Raw genomic sequence first — 19,152 nt, 5'->3', positions numbered from 1 at the left:
AGTCCACATGAATGAATTGGAGTACTGTGACTACCTCAGGTCCCATCATCACTCTTGACCTGCTGGGGAGTTTAATGAGTAATGGCCAATCGAACATGCTCCAAATGCACTTTCGATCCATGACTTCACCCAATCCGCAATGACTGAGTATTTGTAGTTCTGCAGTTTGAGGTATAAATCCACATCATGAAAACCTTTCCTTTCTTAACAACTCGTATACTTTCTTTTATCATGCGTTGGCTGCTGCTTATGCTACAGTTCCTAACTTCGGAAAATCCTTTCTTCTTATGGATGAGAAGTAAAACTATTATTATTATTATTATTATTAACAGCATGACTATACCAGGGCATTAAGAAAACATAAACTGATATTCACTTTCATCAAAGAGTCATCTTGGTTTGACAGGTGAGGAATGTGCATGCGTATGAATCCACATATCTCATCTCTTTTATGCTACAGAGGGCTCACTGTGGCAGGAGATCAGACAGTGTGATCTGCCTCAGGGAGAAGAAGAGTTAGGGGGAAAGATTACTATTCATCCAGCACCTTGAAGACGTTTCTATCATTTCATGCCAAATTCTTAGAAAGATACATGAGGCAAAGAGGAGAAAGAGCAATAGTGATCGGAAAAAGTTTTGTGCAACTGACTTCTTGATCAGTAAGCAGAGAGCCACTTCTCATGCCAATCATGCAGCTCACATCCTCTCCTCTCCTGCCAGCTAGTAGCATATCACATGAGCCTCCCATGCTGGAGAGCTTTCTGATTGATCACATCTGCAGAACCAGGAGGGGAGGATTCAATGGGAATATATATTCAATACAGGCATTAACATTTCTCTTTGCGTAGTTCACTGTGCAGTGGTTACTGAAACACAGGAGCTTTCCCTTTCAAAAAAAGTTCATATGGATTAAAAGTCATTAAAAATTAAAAAATTAATCGCGCATTAATTAATACGATTAAGTTAATTAATCAATACGATTAATCGCGATAAAAGTTAAAAGTAATTAAAAGTTAAAATAAAAAAAAAACTTCACTGGCTGTGTTTTCAAAGAATACTCCTGATGATAAATTGTTTCTTCAGTGAAATTTCATATTAGTAAAACAAAATATTTGTTTCTTCAGTGATTAGTCAAACAAATAAAACAAGTATCAGAGACCCCCATTGGTGTATCATCTAACATTGAACACAGTCAACCAGCACAACCTCTGGAGGCCCGGGGCATTCACATGTCGTTCATTAAATTAAATTCACCGTCATTACACATTTTATTTTTTTCAATTTTCATTTTTAACCCCTCATTGCATCATTAATTAATCCAATCCTCATTTGACCCTCCTGCAATTTGGGTTCATTCTCATTCATTCTTTTGTAATTGTGTGTGTCAAACAAAAAAACAAAACAGTACTAAAACAAAACTGGAAAACAATATTAACAATATTAATTCTAATAATTTTCTGGAATATTTAATTGAACCCAACCCAAAGGGTAAAAAAGGGTAAAAATAATAAAAAATGTAAAGGTTAAACATTGAAAACGAGTCAAAAACAATAAAAATGGAGGGAAAGGCGGGCGTCGGGAGGGTTAAATATTTAATCGCAACCTAAGGGTAAAAAGTGTTTCTTTTGTTAAAAGACTTTTCTTCACTGAGCTGTGTTTTCAAAGAGCTCCTGCATGTAAGTGCCAGCGAGGTGCATAATATCGTGGATGATAAACTGTTTCTCTTCAGTGAAAAAAAAATTAGTAAAAAAAAAATAAAGAAGTATATTGAGACCCCCATTGTTAACACATTGAACAACAGCAGAAAGCAACTGACATGGCCTTGACTGACGTTCACATATATCACGCTCACCCTCTGGAGGCTGGGGGCCATTTTACAAATTTTAAAAATTAAATTCACCGTCTTTTCTTTTTGCCCCACGTGTTATACATCAAACATTCCAGAACAGAACAATCTCAGCTCTGCTCTGAATTGTCTCAGTTGTTTCTCGTTCTCTGCTCTCTCAGGCTGCTAAGCTGCTAATGAGCCCTAACCTGGAGGGTGGGAGTGATTTGTTGGTGTTTGAGTGTGTTTTGGTTTCCCAGACATTTTGACGGAAACGGATTTGATCATCACGTTGAAGGTTTTGTGACAGACGAGTTCCGCGCGCGTCCGACACGTCGCGTCGCCCTCGTTCCTCTGTGTATCAGAGAGGAGGAGGGGAGGAAGGGAGGAGCAGGAGAAAACCCGACTGATTCATCGAGTGTTTAAACTGTTTTCTGCTCCTTATTTTCGCGAAGAAATTTGTTTAAAACGGAAACAGTGTCAAACCGTACCAAAAAAAAAAAAAAAAAAAATTTGCGTCGTTAAAATATTTTAGTGCGTTAACGCGGCCAAATTAATCGCATAGATTAACGCGTTAACGCTGACAGCCCTAATTAAAAGTCATGATCTTAGAAGACACAATTGAAACACAGACTTAACTTCTTTACCAGCAGCAATGAGCCAGTAGCTTTGAACCTCCTTGGAAAAATATGTGGAATGAACTATATTTATTCAGAAGCTATTCTGCCTCTTTATCCATTGTTGGACATATTTGAGGCTCTAAATGTCAGGTCTGTGGGAGGGTGATTCACCACAGCAGCAGTTGACTGACAGGTGAGGTTCGGCATTGCAGATGTGCTATTAACTTCTGTTTTGTGCCAACTGACTGGAGCTGCGTTCCACATAGGATACTCTTTCTTTCTACCTTTTAGTACATACTGCAGCTTTCCTGGCATACTAAATAGTATGGTTGCATGGGTATCAGAGCGCACAGTGGAGCGCCTAGTGAAGCCAGTCTTTATACGATGTAGCCTAGACAATGTCAGAACCAGAAATTGCCTCCTGGAAAACACTATGTAGTGAGATTGTTTTTATGGCAGAAAAATGAATAAAACTTAAATGTTTTTTATATTTATTACACAACTCAAAACAAACACCAATAATATACTATGGATTTCTTAGGAAAACATAACATACCACCCAGAAAGAAATCAAGCTTAAAGCAAAATTAGATTTTGTCCCTGAATGCAATGACAGACACACAACTAGAAAGCAGCATTTGGTGAAACGCCTCTTCCAGCTGTAACATGGGCATTTCCTGTCTTGCTATACTCTGTGGGAAACAGTTTCTGTCTCCAATAACCTCCAATAAAAACAACAAACTGCTTTAGCTCCTGTTCTGATCCACTAGCCAACTTACTGCATAAACCGATTTAGGAATCATGAGATTTCAAATCACCTGCAGCTTGAGCACAGTGAGACACAAATGACCCCATTCACATGGAGGTTCCCCCATGTCGGCCTCACAACTGGACCGGGAGTGGGGCTGCGATCAAAAGTTGAACAGATTCAGTCACAACCCCCCCCCCCCCCCTCCACCACCACCACCACCACACGTGTGTGTGTGTGTGTGTGTGTGTGTGTGTGTGTGTGTGTGTGTGTGTGTGTGTGTGTGTGTGTGTGTGTGTGTGTGTGTGTGTACATGCACTAGCGTTTTACCTGGATAGCAGTGATTTATCACCCGCTACAGAACCTCTCCCCCGACAAGAGAAATATGCTTTCTTGGAACACAAGGGGTCACACGATGCGGAGCAGTTACAAAACAGAGAATCCAGACTCTCACCCCCCCCCCCCCCCCCCCCCCGCAGCACACAAAGATAGGTACCGCACACACACACTGAGATTGCTTCAAGGCTGAAAAACCTAGCCGTAATTAGTTTTAAAAAGGAAACTCTTGTGCAAATTGCATTTCAAATTCAAGTGCGGTTTCTGATTAAGGCTACATTTCAATTAATGAGAGCAAGGTACTTGAATAGATCTTAGTCAAAGCTAAGTCGGGACATCCAGGAGGTTTCGAATCTAAATTACCAGTGTGTGCGCAACTCGCGAGATTCTCCCATGTGTTTCTCAGCCGTCGAGCCCGACTGTGTTTTAAAAAATATATATATTTATTTTGATTTTACAAATTAGCAAGACAGGACATTAAGGATACAATACAAAGTGAAAAGAGAAACAAAAGGGTAAAGAACAACAAAAAACAGACAAAAAATATAAATAGATAATGGATACAAAATAATTAGAAAAACCACAGCACATAACACATTCGCACATCACCACTATAAGTACATATTTAAGGTTACATCATCAAATCAAATCAAGTCAGTATCAGTGACAGTGTTTTTAATCTGGCACAGCAAAGTTCACCCCGGAGGGGTCCCGACTGTGTTTTAAGTGCAAATCACCATCAAGAGTTTACCATGGACTGGTGGCTCCTGTGTCAGCTGGGATGGACACAAGACCAGGCCGCGGAGGAGGGGGAGCAGAGGACGAGATGGAAGGAGAGAGGGAGATGAGTGGCTCTCCTTCCTGTGCCTCACAGTTGGTTCAGCTGCCCTCTATCTTCAAACTGCTTCCCAGGCATCAAGTGTGCTAATGTTCAGGCTCCCACGATTCAGTCAATTTGCTGTGCTGTGTTGGAGTAGAAAATTTCCACCACATGCTGATTGGGAGGAAATAGTTCTTGATCAATTCCGAGCACGTTTTCATGTGGGGAAGCGGTGACTGCAGCCGGAAACACGCTGTTGTCGCCTGTGATTTAAAAGCTGTACCCTGCAAATTGATAGCACCAACGTGTGATGGAGAGCAGAGACTTCCATTATTCTGAGGCTTGAAACTCGCTGCTTTGACTATTTATTGGAAAAGAAACACAATAATCAGTCCGGCAATCCATTGTTCATCCATCTGCTAAAAAGCAGACAAAAACATGGTAAACGAGGAGCGAGACCCAAACGCACATCGGCATGTAAATGCCTTATTAAAGCAGAGACGTTGTGGATGTGTGCACACATTTCATCTGCAGCCCGGTGCATGGGGCAGACCCTCCCTGTCAAAGACGAGTCTTGCTCACCGCACTGATAAAAATACCCCCACAAGGAGGACAGAAAAAGATCACACTGTGACTCTGCCTTTACGAGCCGCAGGTGCTTGTCTGACAGCAACAAGAGAGTTGGTGGAGTTGAGGGCGCTGGTGTCTTTACAAACACATATCGACTGCTATTGTTGTGGAAGCATTTTGAGGTGTTGAAATGCATATGCATGGAATAGACATAAATAAAAGGAACAGAAGCAGAGAGGTGAAGGGTCATAGAAACCTAGCAGTACAAAGAAGGAGTCACTATTTTCCTTTGCTGCATCTCAATACAATTATGTCTGTGCATTATTGCTGCCAAAGCTGCATAGCTCAATCTGTTATTCAAAAAAGGATTGTGGTTTCGTCAGGCTGTTGAAGAAAATCCATGAAAGAGATAAAGGACAACAACAGCAGCATGTAGCAACAAGTAGATTCATTCCAGCAATAAAGCATCTACTTTATGAATCCGTAAACTGGAGAGCAGGGTGAGAAAGGGGTGGAAATAGCCTCAAGATGTCAAATGACAGTTATTGGAAAACAACTAAATTGTCCAGATAAATAAAGCAGCAAAGGGGAAATGTTTCATAGTTGCCGATGCACACAAAAATTTAAAATATGTTTTTACATAATGAGACCGGTGCATCGCTATGGTTAGAATTATGATGATCAGCACCTGGATTCTAAAGTGAACATACTGCTTTGTGACTGACAGTTTGTCTGGTGATATGAATCCTGTTGACGCGGTAAAAACCATCCATTCAACTCTCGTTATGGGTGAAAACATACAGCAAGTATTCACAGTCTCTGAGAAAGTGACAGGAGCTGCTATGGCAACAATAAATAGAAATTGTGACATGCATGTGATATGTGTAAATGTGAGTGTGTGTGCATTTGTGTGGTTTCATGTTAAATAAACCATTACAGTAGTAGACTTCTACTACGGCTAGAGAGAGTTGGTAAGCGCTTGTTAACTTGTGTCCTGAGGCCTGAGAGCCAATCAGCTCCTGCTTGGCCTTTAAAAAAAAGTCAACCCAAACCAAATAATTAATTGCAGACTCTGATTGTGGCTCCCTGTCAGCTACGTGGTTACACCACCATGACAGCGCCACAGCTCGCACATTGAAGCGGTAATGTCACACTTTAACTGCAGCAGCGTGTTAGCGTGTCTGTGTTTATGTTATGTGTGGATCAGAATTCACAGACTCTTGGCAGTTGTGTAATGCATAATGCACAATACAGTGCAATGATGCATTTCCATGCATGGGGAATTAAGTCCACCTGATTATGGAATCTTAAAAGGAATCTAATGACACAAAAATGTATTTCAATTGAACTAAATGCACAGTGAGGGTTTTTGCCTAATGTATGGTTATGCTTAGGTAAACTGTGTTTTGTGTATGTGTGTGTGTGTGTGTGTGTGTGTGTGTGTATGTGCGCATGTATAGTAGGGGTTTGCAGCAGATGCCATAATCGCCTCGCAGTCGTGGTTTAGGATGAGATTATGAAAGCCATAGAGTGGTAAGAACAGTTTGTCCCTTTAGTGTATTGCTATTTCTGTGAACACACACACACACACACATTAAAAGGTACATCATTCAATGGCCGGAGGACTGTATAGGCAGGCACAGAGCCATCCATCTCTAAAGATTAAGCACAGAGAGTAGCAGTAATTGCAGTAGCTCAAATGTGAATGTAAAAAATGTAGACTTCATCAGGTATAGAAAGCGTGAACGTGACAGAGAAAAGAAAGGTTAGAATATAAAACGGCCCAAAAGTATAAAGGATGTGCAAAGGAAAAGACGGGGATAAGCAGGGAAACAAAACGGTAAGAGGAACAACTCAATGCCAAAGTATAAACAAAAGATAATAATTAAATGGCATCCCTCCTCTAAAATAATTGGACAAGTACTTTCCTCCTCTGTCGTTCCCTCTCCTAATCCCTTTCATCCTCCTGCCCTCCCCTCTCACTCTTGACCTTCATCTCTCTTCATCTCCTGTGCTGACCTTTAACATTCTCCCCACTGCTTTGAGCGAGGAGCCAAACAAGAACAACAAGAAGAAATTACTTTTCAGTTTCCACATAACATGTTTTGACTTCACCGAGTGAACCATCGGTGTGTGGTGGGGATGTGTGCGATTATGTGCATGGTGTGTGTGTGTGTGTGTGTCATGCTTGTGGACCATGGCTGAGGATCCCATCAATTCTACCAGTCTGCAAATGGTCACGCTTGTCCCACTCACTCAGGAGGGAAAGCAGTGTTTAGTGCATGTGAGTGTGCGTCCGCGTGTGTGTGTGAGTGTGCGTCCGCGTGTGTGTGTGTGTTTTACGAGATTGGAAAGGTGTTAGTGAATCAGCAGTTTTGTCATGAGTCTTTTCGTTTGACGCACCATCTGCCATCAACACGCAAACATCTCATATGAATTGCCAAAACATTCAACCATCGATGGCAATGTCCATCTCAACTACATCCGCTCGTCAATGTAATTAACGGAGACATAATCGATATAAGTGAGTTCATGTATCTTTGCTTGCGGGCATGCGTCGGCCTGGATGTACGTTATTATCTGCATCCGTGTGTGAGTGGGTGACTTTAGCCTCTGAGTGTGTCCATGTGTGAGATGATTACAAATCTGCTTTCCCGAGGCGGACGGTGCTTGTGAGCAGCGTGGCCGCGCCACTGTGAATGTTGATGGACAGCCGGTGCATGCGAGGGAAACCGTTGGCGGTCTGTTCCCTTTTATGAATTGATTTAGTATTTACATTCAGCAGATTTCCCAAAGAAGGTTTCAAAAGTGACCAAAAACACCACCATTCAGTCGAAGATACAGATCAATCAATGAATTATGAATGAATGAATATTGTGTTTTTTCACTTGAATTAATAGACGCTGTATTTCATTTAATGCATTCTCTTGGGAATGACATAATAGAGCATTGTATTCACAGCACAAGTACTTCTGTTTTTCCAACAGTTGCAGTCTGTTTAGCATCAAACCAATGTCTTTTTGCAATCATCCACTCCAACAGTGCACTAATAGCTATTTCCAAAATAATATACAGGGGGCCACACGCCTGAAGCTCAGCACTGGTGCAAGCTGTGAACCAGTGCTCCAAATGACACGACTCCATCCGGAGAGACAGTAATTCATGCTAAAACCCGATTCAAGCCCTTTTAATGTGCTGATGAAAAGTGCTGTATTTATATGTAGCTGGTAGACGGCAATGTTGTGACATCAGGCCCATCTATGACTCAGTCCAAACCCCTAATGAGAACATTACTGAGCCCGAGGCAGAGACACACGCAGAGAACGATCGAGAGAAAGCAACCGAGAAAGTGTGAGGGAAGGGATGATCGATGCAAACCTTGGCACCTCTTCTGACTGCCAACATCCCTTTCCCTCCTCCTCCTCCTCCTCGCTGTTTCTCCTGCTCCCATCCTCCTCCCTCCTGTCTGATACACCAGGACTAAGGGCAGCGGGTCTAACTCAATACAGCACGCAGCAAAAATCAATGAAAGACAAAAAGAAACAGAGCAATAGGATTGAGCTGGAGATATGAGGCCAAGTGGAAGGCCAATGCATTTTTTGACAGCTTGTTCTTGCTTTGCAATCTGGTCCACCTCCGCCTTAACAAACACAAACAGCATTCAATCTCATTTTAGATATTGCACTCTAAATATCACAAAGCTAAGCTACTAAATCGCATACAAGTATTTTGTATTTCTACTGTATTTCTTAGCATTAGCACAAAAGCCACTCAGTTTGGAAAAACAGACGAGAAGCAATAGACCCCTGGCAGAAGACACACTGCAGTCATATATACCAAGCATAGTCACTACTATCCAAAGCTCACAATTAATTGAGCTATGAACACATCACTGAGTCACGGACTCCAGCGTTGTAGTATTTCCAACACCCTACCCTTGCTGCCCAGACACAGTGAGTAGGGGCACTCGAACAACCTCCAAGGCGTTGCACTGATATGCATACGTAAACAGCCATAACTGCACATAAAACAAAGTTATGTCACACACATTAAAATATAACTGTCTTTCGTGCCTCTTTTGCTCCTGAGACTTTTCTCTTGTTCAGTAAATCATAAATGTGCATTCCTTAATAGCTAGTCTGATACTGCTGCCCTGCCGTGTCAACATCTGTCCGTGTCCACCTTTTTGCAGCAGTGTGTACATATCGTCATTTCACCACAACACACACGTTACTTAGACTCGCACATGTCCCCCTCAATTTCCTCCCCTCTTCTACCCACCTTTTTTATTACAGTCTCCCTTCCAAGGATGTTACAAAGGCAGCAAACAATGCTGAACACATTCCTTTACATTTGAAATGAATATGAGAGTTGAATGTCCAAATCCCAAATCAAAACTAAATCCTCAAACCACCCAACCCTGCAGCACTGACTCCATCAAAGTCCTGCGCTCCCTCTCATTCATTCACTTTCCCCCTTCTCATCAGTCTTCTTCAGTGCCTATATATTCCCTCAACACTCATCCTTTTTCAATCCCTTCTTTTTCCCATAAATGCCACATATCTATTTTTCTTCATATAATTCCCTCCTCCTTCAGCGTCCTCTACTTTACCGATTCACAGCTTCACTCGTCTCCATTCATCCCTCTGTCATTACTCTAATCCCTCGCATCCTCTGCCGCCGATGGTGTGTGCGTGGCGCGCGTTGAATGTGTGTGAAAACACTCACCTGCCCTTCTGGCATGCGGAGCAGAGCCAGGCTTTGTCCCTCTTGTTGTAGGTGCAGCAGGTCTTGCAGACGTTGTACTGGCAGTCCAAGCACAGGCGCTTGGGGTTGAGCAGGAAGGTGAAGGGCGCGCAGCAGCGGATGCAGCAGTGCTCGTTGAAGCGGTGCTGCTTGGAGAGGATGGAGCATCTGCTGCCTTCCTCCACCAGCTCCTGCTTCATCTCACTGAAACAGAGCGAGGGAGAGGGAGAGAGGACGGGAGGGGGAGGGGGAGAGAGTGCGAGAGGGTGGTGAGCGCCTGGTCGAGTGGTAGAATGTTTTAAAAAAAACGGCAGAGGATTACGCTGCGGAATAATTGGAGATACTGTGGTTGATTAACAATTAAAAGGTTGGGTATTAAAACAAAGGAGGGGGAGGGCAGAGGGGGTCATGTCTTGGTGAAAACACTTCTCGGCTCCCTCTCTCTCTTACACGGATTCTGTGGAGTTCACGTGATGGCTGACATTTCAATTTGGGAGGACCTGTCATGCCTTGTTTGCCCACATCAGTCAACTCCGCCGAGGAGAGCCCAACATGCACGTCTTCGACATCCTCACATTAAAAAAAAGAGTACTGCGTCTTTGTTAATTAGGGCATGGGCGGCACTATGAGGATGAGGGAGATGAGAATACATTGGCATCAATAGTGTGCCAAGTAGAAGGTCCCTTGATAGGTATCTCATATTCAACACACATAAATACAGCTAGCCTCAGAGAAAAACAGCATTGATGAAAAGCCTCCACAGTCCAGAGCTGCTTGGGCTTCATTCCAAATGTTACAGTTTAAAGCGGCGGTAATGAAGGAGCAGCGGCGAGCAGCACCGTCTCACTGATCTTAACGCCTCTGAGAATTGTTCACACTAATGAACTATTAGGATTATAGGCGCAGACAAACTTGACCAAAGCTCATTTAAATATCACATCAAATCCACAACCACAGCTGACACTGACATTCAAACAGCTGCACACAACAAATTGTGCATCCCCCCCCCCCCCGCGCATATTTTGCTTAGAACAGAACAAAAAAGCTTTCAAATACGATTTTTAGATTCAAAGAATGATGAAATAAAAAAGCGAGACATGATAAGATAGGTTGTTGATTGATGTGTTAACACGCAAAGCAGCGTTGCTATCCGAGACCTGTACTCAAATGTTCACATAAATAATGTACATGGATTTTCCTCTGTATGAGCTGCGCTGACGGAGCAATGCACCATAGGCAGTGGCTGCGATACATCATGTAATGTTTTGCATTTATATCATATACCTTTCATCATTAGCACATATTGCACGTGTGTCAATTACATTTAAAATAATACACAACGAGGAGGAGAGAGTAGGTAACACTTTAATCTGTGACACCATCACCCATTAGTTGTCATTAGGTGCAGGTGGAGGCTGAGATGCAGAGATGGAGCTGTTGCTGCTGGGAAGGTGTGACACTGCGTTCAGCTGGAATGGGCAGTGAGTAAATTATTCAAACTCTTCTATCCACGACACACAACCCGGTTACAGCACACACTGCTCTGACTGATCCTAGACATGCACAGCCTCACAGAGCAGAGGCCACGCACAGGATATGCAAACAGATGAAACGTATCCTTATCTACGGAGAAAACTCCATACATGTCTGAATACAGCGATGCAGCCAAAACCTGCATAGAATGCAACATGTGTGGAAGCATCCGACTGAACTAAGCAACCACGGCAGACATGGAAAAGTATGTTCATGGCAACGACTCGTGCTGCACGCAGCATATTGTGAATGTCATGTGTGTCCTGTCCGGTGTCTGTGGAGCCAGTGAGGGCGTTGCAATCTTCAGCTTCCCTAAGTTGTTATCGCTGCTCCACAAGCAGACCCTCTCCTGCCTCCCTGATTGCTTTTCACATGCATCATTATGACACAGCATATTATCAAGAAGAACAAACCATTTCAAATACAGTGTCATGTGTGCTGAAGGGCAGTTGTTGGCATACACATTCTGTAGATACGGACATACACACAATTATGAATCTAGATGATCAAAAGGAGGTTTTGTATTCTGCACATGCAGGTCAAAGCTGCTGGGAAACGGTGGCCCCCCAATCAAGTTAAAACATTCTTTAACAAAACGCCAAGCAATATCAAGAAAAACAAAAGTCCTTGTCTGAGCTACAGCATCGGATTCACAAAGGATATATATATATATATATATATATATATATATATATATAAGAAAATGATGCAAGCCTAATACAAGCAGCTGCAGCTCGTGTTTCTCACTAAAAAGAAAAAAAGAGATCATCACTCCTGCTAGCTGCTCTGCACTGGCTCCCAGTAAAAATCAGAATCTTTTTAAAATTCTTCTCTTAACCGGAGCTCATGAGAGCCTCACTTAGACCCTAAATCTAAACTACTAGTTTCTTAGAGTCTTAAAAAGTAGAATGAGCCAGAGCCTTTTAGTTTCATCCTCCTCTTTTTCTGGAACCAGCTTCCACTTCCAGTCGGAACCCACAGTCACCAGAGTTTAAGAAGAGAAGACCTTCCTCTCCTCTTTGAGAGCTTATATAGTTGAGTGGTCATCAGGCTGCCCTGGTCCCTTGATATTTGATATGCTGATATGCTGCTATAGGCTGCGGGACCGGGGACGTTTCCACTTGCCTCTCTTTCTCCTCTCTCTCCTTCTCCTACTCAATCAATCACACGCAACTAACTGCTCCTCTCCTGAAGTCCTTTTTTTTTCCTTCTTGTCTGTGGTTCATCGGACCTATGAGACCCGCCAAATCTATCTGCTGATGACTGCCTCTGGGACGGAAAAATTTCCTGCTGACTACGCCATCAGTCCTGTTGAGACTGAGCCTCCCTCCCTCTCTCCCCCGCCATCTGCCTGATGGATCGTGGAGGTCTCCCATCAGGAATATGCCTACTATGAACTATTTTGAATGTTTTTAATCTGTCCTTCTGTACACATTATTGCTATTGCATCTGTCATCCTAGGGAGAGATCTCCTCTGTTGCTCTCTCAGGTTTTTTCCTTTTTTCCCTCCTGAATTATTTTATTTTTTTTTTTCGATGGATGGTGAGGTTTGGGCAGGATGATGTATGTGTACAGATTGTAAAGCACTCCGAGACAAATTTGTAATTTGTGAAATTGGGCTATACAAATAAACTGAATTGAATTGAATCATTTCACATCTTAATAACACCAAGAAGCTTTTGCGTGGAAATAATTTCCTTCAGTTGTGATTAGGATCAGGTTCCATTCCCCCTCGCTGAGTATGGCATACAGGTTTAATGAGCAGCACAGTTATGGCGGCTAGCTCCGGCCATTTCCATTTAATTAAATGAGTGGGCAAATATATACACACATATTGTATATCCAAGGACAAGAGGGGTTTGTCATGCCTGGCGTCCCGACACATTAACTCACATCTCTGTTAATGAGACATGAAAACCTGTGAGCATTTAGCAGCCATGACTGGAGATCGCCGAGGATCGTCCAGGTGCTCGTAAGAAATAACAGTATAGTCGCTCTTTATCAGCAACTTGCCCTTTTAAGTTAAATGTGCAATGTTATTCATATTCAATTAGCTTGAGTTAACATAGATTTATGTTGTTTAAATCTCTGGTATGTATATTTGAATTATGGCTGTGAAACTAAAGGGACCTTGTAAAAGCCTGACTCATTTTCGGTTAATTACTGTGACCCAAGAATGAACTGGAGATGTCAATAAAAACCCTTCAAAAGAACTGGGCATGTGTTGATGAATACCATGAGATGTGATCAAAAGCTCCGGATAATTCTGTGACATTACCAGTTTGGTATTTGGTTTGGTATTTTGACATCATCAATAAATGTACCCATTATTTTCTGGATTACTCAATGACTTGTTTTGTAATTAACATGCCACACAGGTTTGAAACTAATAAACAAAATGTTTTGTTTCAATCGAACTGTCATCTAGAATTTCGACTCAATTAGTGTTTGCAGTTGGGACAATGAGGACAACGAAAAGTTGTGACCACAAATCAGAGAACATGTGTTATCTGTTCAATGCTTTCCAAGCACAGAAGGCAAAGTTAACTCCAGAAGAAATCTGCCTTTCAACATCATTTTAAAACGGTGGGTCTGGCTAAATAAAAAGATCTCTAGATGCTGAACTGTTGAATTAAAAACATTTGCAGATGTTTAAGTATACAGCGAGTTAAAGAGGGGAAACAAAGCTGAATACCAATAATTCCGTGATTTAAAATCCGGGTATTGGAGTGGTATGTGGCTTTAAAATATGCCTTGTATTTCTGACTTCCTGTCACTGTATGTATTAACTTGGCTCTCTCGTCTTCTTTTCCCATCAAGTCAACCCTGCTTCTCCGACTCACTTTCACGTTCTGCTAACAGTATAGTTATTTTTCAGAGTCGTCTCATGTCTCCTGGCCCTTAGTTTCCATTTTGTCAGTCCCTTTCTTTCAGCTGACAAACAGACAGGCGTACATTTTTCCCGGTGAAGTTGAATTATGTCATAGCTAGATCTGTAATCAAGATAATGGAATTTTGAGGTCCAGCGGCCGCCTGATCAGAAAACAAGAAACAATCACAGTTAAAAAACAAACAAAGATGTATCACTCTCTCAGTAACTGTGCTTCAGAGTTACAGCACTGCTCATTGATTCAACTGAAAAACAATTTAATGAATCAGTTTGTTTGCAAAATTACACTATTGTGCTTAGTCACTTCATGCTAAATGTAAGAAATTGAATATTTATAAAGACCAATGCAATGTTTTGCTTCTGAGAGTGTGGATTCATACACATAATGTGACATCTGCGACTGGTAATACTAAATTAATATCTTCACACCTCTAAAACAACATGTATATGGTTGATGATTTAATATTAAACATGTACCAGAAAATGTCCATTTCCGAGGTAGTGGTAGTGTCTCTACAAGAGTGATGGCATAAGAACATTTATCTCCGAGTATAAAAAGCTGTCACAACAACACAGTTGCCAAATTAGACTTTGGCGAAAAGACTTTCTTGGGATGCAATTAACAACATTCGTAAGAAAAAATATTTGTATATTTAGCTTCCTTCAAATCAAACATTCAGTTCATGAGGCAGACTACTGCATTTTTTTCAACATGTATCAATGCATACATTAGGACAGAACACAGAACAAGTGGATATACAATAGGTTTCAGAGAAAGTCTTTTTAGCTATATATAGTATTTCCTCCTGAATGTGGAGCCGTGCACTCCAACAAAGAAGGAAGAAGAAAAGACAGCAGACTGAAGAAAAGCCATGTTGGAGCATTGTTAACCCGGTGTTAGTAGCCGAGAGGAGGATTCTGGAAGAAATGAGCATAAAATATAGCAGAGTCTTTGATCAGTGCTTTGATCCGCCTGCTGCAGTGGAAACCCAAAACACCAGTATGTTCCCCATTACACCAGGAGCTCATAAAAGCCATGGAGCAGAGAGAAGTGGGAGCACACCTGTCTGAAAGGAGTGTGTGTGTGTGTGTGTGTGTGTGTGTGTGTGTGTGTGTGTGTGTGTATGTGTGTGTGCGCGTGCGCAAGTGTTGAGTCTAAGTGTGTTCATGTGGGTTTTTATTGATCCGAGTCAATGTGCATTTCCACGTATACAGTTGCAAAATGCACTCGGTAAATTGTGAATAGATTGAGGGCTTTCCAGACGCTTAAGGTGCTTTTAGTTGAAAGTGGGCAATTTGAAGTGTGAAGCGTTTGCCTTCCTGTTTCTGTGTAAATCTGTGTGTGTGTAAATCTGTGTGTGTGTGTGTGTGTGTGTGTGTGTGTGTGTGTGTGTGTGTGTGTGTGGTTGTGTGTGTGAGAGTGATTGCAATTTCTCTGCTACTTCAGCACAATGGACAGCACCATTGATACATCAATAAACAGCACAGTGCGAGACACTTCTGGGCCACTCCGGAAACACGCTGCAGTGCGTCTGGTGCAGTGGTTCTCAAACTGTGGGGCGCGACCCTCTAGTGGGGCGCCAAGGCATTACAGGTAGGGCACGAATGGAAATGCAGATTTTTCAAGACCTTTATTGAGAACTTCACTTATTACAAAGTAAACGGACATACAACTACATCATTAAGAAATAAAGAGCGAAATGCTTGTACTTTAGTGGAAATGTTTACATTACGCCGTTAACAGGTTACGCTGCGCGTGCATGACTACCATAATTCTTGAGAAATGAATTTGGCTTTCCTGCTGTTGCCCTTCAAAACAAGAGCTCAACATTGAGCATTAATTGAGAGTGGCTGTATCAAGCCTGCAACCCCATTTTAAAAAGAGGTGTCGTGGAAAGCTCATTGCAGCGTATAATAATGATACAACGTGATGACTCACACATATCTACACTCGTTTTGTTTTGTTTTGCAAAGGTTGCACATTATTGTTTTGAAAAGATATTTGAACTTGTTTTGTTTAGTTTTTCACAGCTTGCATTGAATTGTTATTATCTTGAAATTATATTCAGTGCTTCCTTTTGTTGGGGCGGTGGGGTGTGTGAACATCTTTCTTCCTCCGAAGTGGGGCGCAACATAAACAGTTTGAGAACCACTGGTCTGGTGGAACATCCTCACGGGCCACAATCATCTCCGGCGGCCGCGCCTAAACACGGAGGCTACGAATACCCCAGAGCCATGGTCAGGGCCATGTATTCTAACTTGCACTAGCCTCAGTCAGATAGAGGATCAAAGAGTCAGGCAGACTAGACGAACATACATGACCCCTCTGTCACTGCACTCTTTGTGCTACTTAGGGATGAGGGAGGGGGGGGGGGGGGGGGTCATGTATTTTGGTCATTTTGCTCACATGAGGGATGGTATCCGGTGGAGTGTAATGAATCCCACTGTTAATTGTCCAAAAGTGAAACATTATACGGTGTTGTGTGTAATGGCCTATATGTGTGTATTATTTTTGCATAATTCCAATCTGCTCCAGGGGGCAAAAGGAGAATTGAGTGCAACATTTGGCTCAACCGAAGGTCATCCAACTTGAGTGGCAATTCCAAAAGAGGGAGTAAAGAAAACCGCTGGAGAAAGGCTCAGCTGTCGTTCTCCTCTGCAATGCAGTGGCATGAGGAGGGTGATGCATTTGAGTGCCAGACATTTGGCTATTGGGATTGTCAGAGCTGTTGATTAAGGTGCAGGTGTGACAGGCAGGTGAGTTGAGAAGAAATACAAAATATTTTAGTTATATTTTAATATACCACTGATCAATTTACAAGGGAGCCCTGAAGAACAAGCCAAGGAAGATCAAGTGAAAGTAGCCGGTTCTCCTGCAGCGTGATGTGGGCTAAAGTCCCCGTCACACAGCACACTATAACTTATGTAACAGCAACTGTACATCAGCACTCTCATCCAGGAGAGGTTTGACAAATAGCAGCTCTGGCCAAAACATCTGTGTCAGTATATTGGAGAGTAGAGTGGAGAGTTTCTCAAGGTAATTTCCTCCAACCAGTGCGGCCTGTAACATCAAGGTGTGACTTGAATAATCCTGCAACCCTGATACAGAGCTTGTCATCTTCCTCCACACTCTCCTGGTTGACATCTGGAGGACTCCGTCATTAACAGGTTCTAAACAAGGCAAGGTTCAAGACTTTATTGCTCATATTTATATGTATTGTCTGGATCAGCATCTCTTTTGTCATGACAACTTAAACATTAAAAATGAGTAATATATCCGAAATATATCTTTAATAAAAAACAAAGTACTATCTTACAAAGACAAAATTTACTTCATGAAACCTCAAAGGCACCTAAACGTAGAGGCAGAATTTGCCTTTAGCAATCGGTAAATTAATTACAATTAGCCTGTTTTTACATTCATATTCTTTCCTATGACTCAAGGGAAACAGGTAAAAATGTGCTGAAACTGCAAATGGAATTCCCACCAAGTACAAGATAACTCATGATAAGAAAATGGACCCAGAATTGCATTACACATGAAATGCACAGGGTCAGCTAATAAGCCGGGAGGTGCAAGGTGCAATGAGGAAGTTATACAACAGAGGACGATGTCACAGACGAACCGACCTTGGCATCCCGATAGAACAGACACTAGCGTAGCTACGAACCCTCCCTCTTTGACCTCTCTTCACACTTTATGGATTTGACTTTGAAATATTGCGCTCAAGCTTCTTTGTATTTTGTAAAAGAATGTGGCTAATTTATACAGGATACATTATTAATCATGTTCATTTTTGTGGTGGCTTTTGTGTGGTTTATTCATCCACTGCATGAGTAAAGAGGAAATAGACTTGTATCTCTGTGCCTCGCTACTCCCTTTCTCTCATCTTCAATATATTTAGAATACGAGACACAGTGGAGGATTTACATGCATCTCATCTCTTTCTTTTATCCAGCCTGTCATTCTGCAGCTATGAGAACCTCAAGGTGAGCGGAACAGGGGGGCTGTGATGCTGCTGCTGCTGCTGGTGTTGCTCTCTCCATTCCTTTCTCACTTGAAACACACACACACACAATTATTCATATCCCTTAATGTAAGAGCGTCCTCTATACCTAGAATAAGTATATACAATATATTCTTAGCTGCTCTGCTTCGTATGTCTGGTGTCCTCAACAATATGTGTGCATAGATATCCTTGCAATAAAAGAACGGTGACATAAGCGCAGTAACTCGAGGTGGAGTTACCATAGACATTCAGAATGGAAACACTCACCCGCCCTCCTGAAGCTGTTGGTTGAGTTTCCCACAGGGACTCATTCTGTCAGCCTCACCAAGCACACATGACGACCTGCTTCATCTCTTCTCATACATCACATCCACCCTGCAGGCTTTCCAGCCCGTTGGGCTAAGAGGCATGTTCGTAAACACAATGGACATATGCAGGCATGCATGCATGAATGGATGAACACATGCACACATGCACAAGACACATGGGACTTCGACCTTTCCATGAGCGATGGTGCCGTGTCTGTATAGGGACATGAGGCACAGTCCATATAAATACTATGACAGAGGAAACATTGCGACGGAGGAGGGAAGTGCCTCTGATCGACAGGTCCGGCTGAGACGCAATACCACAGTGACCAAGTGACGAGATGATTATAAACTTCAGTTCACTTGGAATACCAAGTCACTAAAGTCATTATGTCATTCACAACACTGGAGTCAACCAATTAACTTGAGATGTTCACTTACAACAATAATCAACTTGTAACCCACTGATTGGCTCAGGGAGGCAAATCTTTTCATAAGCCAATCCAGGACCCAAGTCCTAATAAATATCCGGGTCAAGGGTGGCCACTTCCTGTTTCGATTGGGTGCAGCCAGCGGTGAGTGCAGCGCGGGTGTACCTTGCATTGCCTTTAAGTGGATTTTGTGTTCTGGACTGTGCAATGTGCTTAGCATATTTTGTGTCAATGCCAGACCCCATTTTGTTATATTGCATGGGGTTTTTCTTTTCCTTTGTATTTCCCTGACTGTGTCGCGCGTTTGGTTACTGC

At 42.3% G+C, this 19,152-nt stretch overlaps 1 protein-coding gene across 6 annotated transcripts in view; it reads right to left on the bottom strand.

The window, feature by feature from the left end:
* Window positions 1-19,152, bottom strand: part of myripb (myosin VIIA and Rab interacting protein b) — a 110,114-nt gene that overhangs the window by 40,484 nt on the left and 50,478 nt on the right. For all 6 annotated transcript variants that reach the window (XM_056434126.1, XM_056434127.1, XM_056434128.1 and 3 more), the window contains one exon: window positions 9,648-9,869. In XM_056434126.1, the coding sequence (XP_056290101.1) occupies window positions 9,648-9,869 (222 nt within the window). The remainder of the gene's footprint in view (window positions 1-9,647; window positions 9,870-19,152) is intronic.

The sequence above is a fragment of the Pseudoliparis swirei genome, chromosome 16 (assembly GCF_029220125.1).
Source record: "Pseudoliparis swirei isolate HS2019 ecotype Mariana Trench chromosome 16, NWPU_hadal_v1, whole genome shotgun sequence".
NCBI lineage: Eukaryota > Metazoa > Chordata > Actinopteri > Perciformes > Liparidae > Pseudoliparis > Pseudoliparis swirei.
The sequence above is the reverse complement of the archived record's forward strand: the minus strand, read 5'-3'. Positions and strand labels throughout refer to the sequence as shown.